Here is a 1,055-nt window from a genome sequence, read left to right as displayed (position 1 = left end):
ACGGAAGGCGAGTGCACCAAGCCCCCACTGACGTCACAACCGATCATTCTGCAGCTTCGGATGAGAATCCGGAAATAAGCCCACTGCATGTGCGTCAACATCCGGCAGTCGAAAATGGTGATCGGCAACTTCAGACTACAAAGCTTTCAGACGTCAACCTCACTCAGCAAGCGGAGGGTCTGTATGCTGATGGAATCAACAAGTCTAGTTCCTCCATAGCACCCTCCCCTGGACCACAACTCGGCTCCTCCATAGATCAGTCACCTGTACTCCCACTTCGTCCCTCCTTAGGTCCATCTTTAGGTCCCTCCCCTGGACCCACTACCTCCTTAGGTCCCTCCCCTGGACCCACTCTAGGTACCTCCTTAGGTCCCTCCCCTGGACCCACTCTAGGTACCTCCTTAGGTCCCTCCCCTGGACCCACTCTAGGTACCTCCTTAGGTCCCACTCCTGGACCCACTCTAGGTGCCTCCTTAGGTCCATCTTTAGGTCCCTCCCCTGGACCCACTACCTCCTTAGGTCCCTCCCCTGGACCCACTCTAGGTACCTCCTTAGGTCCCTCCCCTGGACCCACTCTAGGTACCTCCTTAGGTCCCTCCCCTGGACCCACTCTAGGTACCTCCTTAGGTCCCTCCCCTGGACCCACTCTAGGTACCTCCTTAGGTCCCTCCCCTGGACCCACTCCAGGTGCCTCCTTAGGTCCCTCCCCTGGACCCACTACCTCCTTAGGTCCCTCCCCTGGACACCCTATCGGTACCTCCTTAGGTCCTTCCATCCTCTCCACGCCTGCAACAGGCAGCTATGCTGATGCTGTAGCCCAACAGTTTTCACAGAACCATCATCTGTCCATCCCACCTTCTAACTTTAAGATCAACGATGTATCAAAACACACCTCTAAACCAGGACTGACTAACTTTATCCAAGACATCGACATGCCAGACTCAAGTCTTGAGAACAACGAACAAGCTACAGCAGAAGTCAGACCAACAACACGTAGACAACGTAACGCCGAACTCGCTTTAATGACGGGTGGCGGGATTGGTTTTATTATAAAA

The 1,055-nt window shown here is 54.6% G+C and overlaps 1 protein-coding gene across 1 annotated transcript; it reads right to left on the bottom strand.

Moving 5' to 3' along the window:
* Positions 1 to 256: 256 nt before the first annotated feature.
* LOC131938568 (tetra-peptide repeat homeobox protein 1-like) lies at positions 257 to 775 on the bottom strand. Its single transcript, XM_059296654.1, has one exon. It carries the CDS (start codon positions 773 to 775, stop codon positions 257 to 259), a length of 519 nt encoding a protein of 172 aa, XP_059152637.1.
* Between the last annotated feature and the right edge of the window lie 280 nt (positions 776 to 1,055).

The sequence above is a fragment of the Physella acuta genome, unplaced genomic scaffold (genome assembly GCF_028476545.2).
Source record: "Physella acuta isolate Inbredline_101_S28 unplaced genomic scaffold, ASM2847654v3 ptg000248l, whole genome shotgun sequence".
In the NCBI taxonomy this organism is placed as follows: domain Eukaryota; kingdom Metazoa; phylum Mollusca; class Gastropoda; family Physidae; genus Physella; species Physella acuta.
Note: the sequence above shows the minus strand (reverse complement) of the source record. Positions and strands in the feature narration are given on the sequence as shown.

What these genes read in the sequence shown, in the direction of transcription:
- LOC131938568 (XM_059296654.1), bottom strand. Translation starts at nt 775, where the DNA reads ATGGAAGGACCTAAGGAGGTACCGATAGGGTGTCCAGGGGAGGGACCT.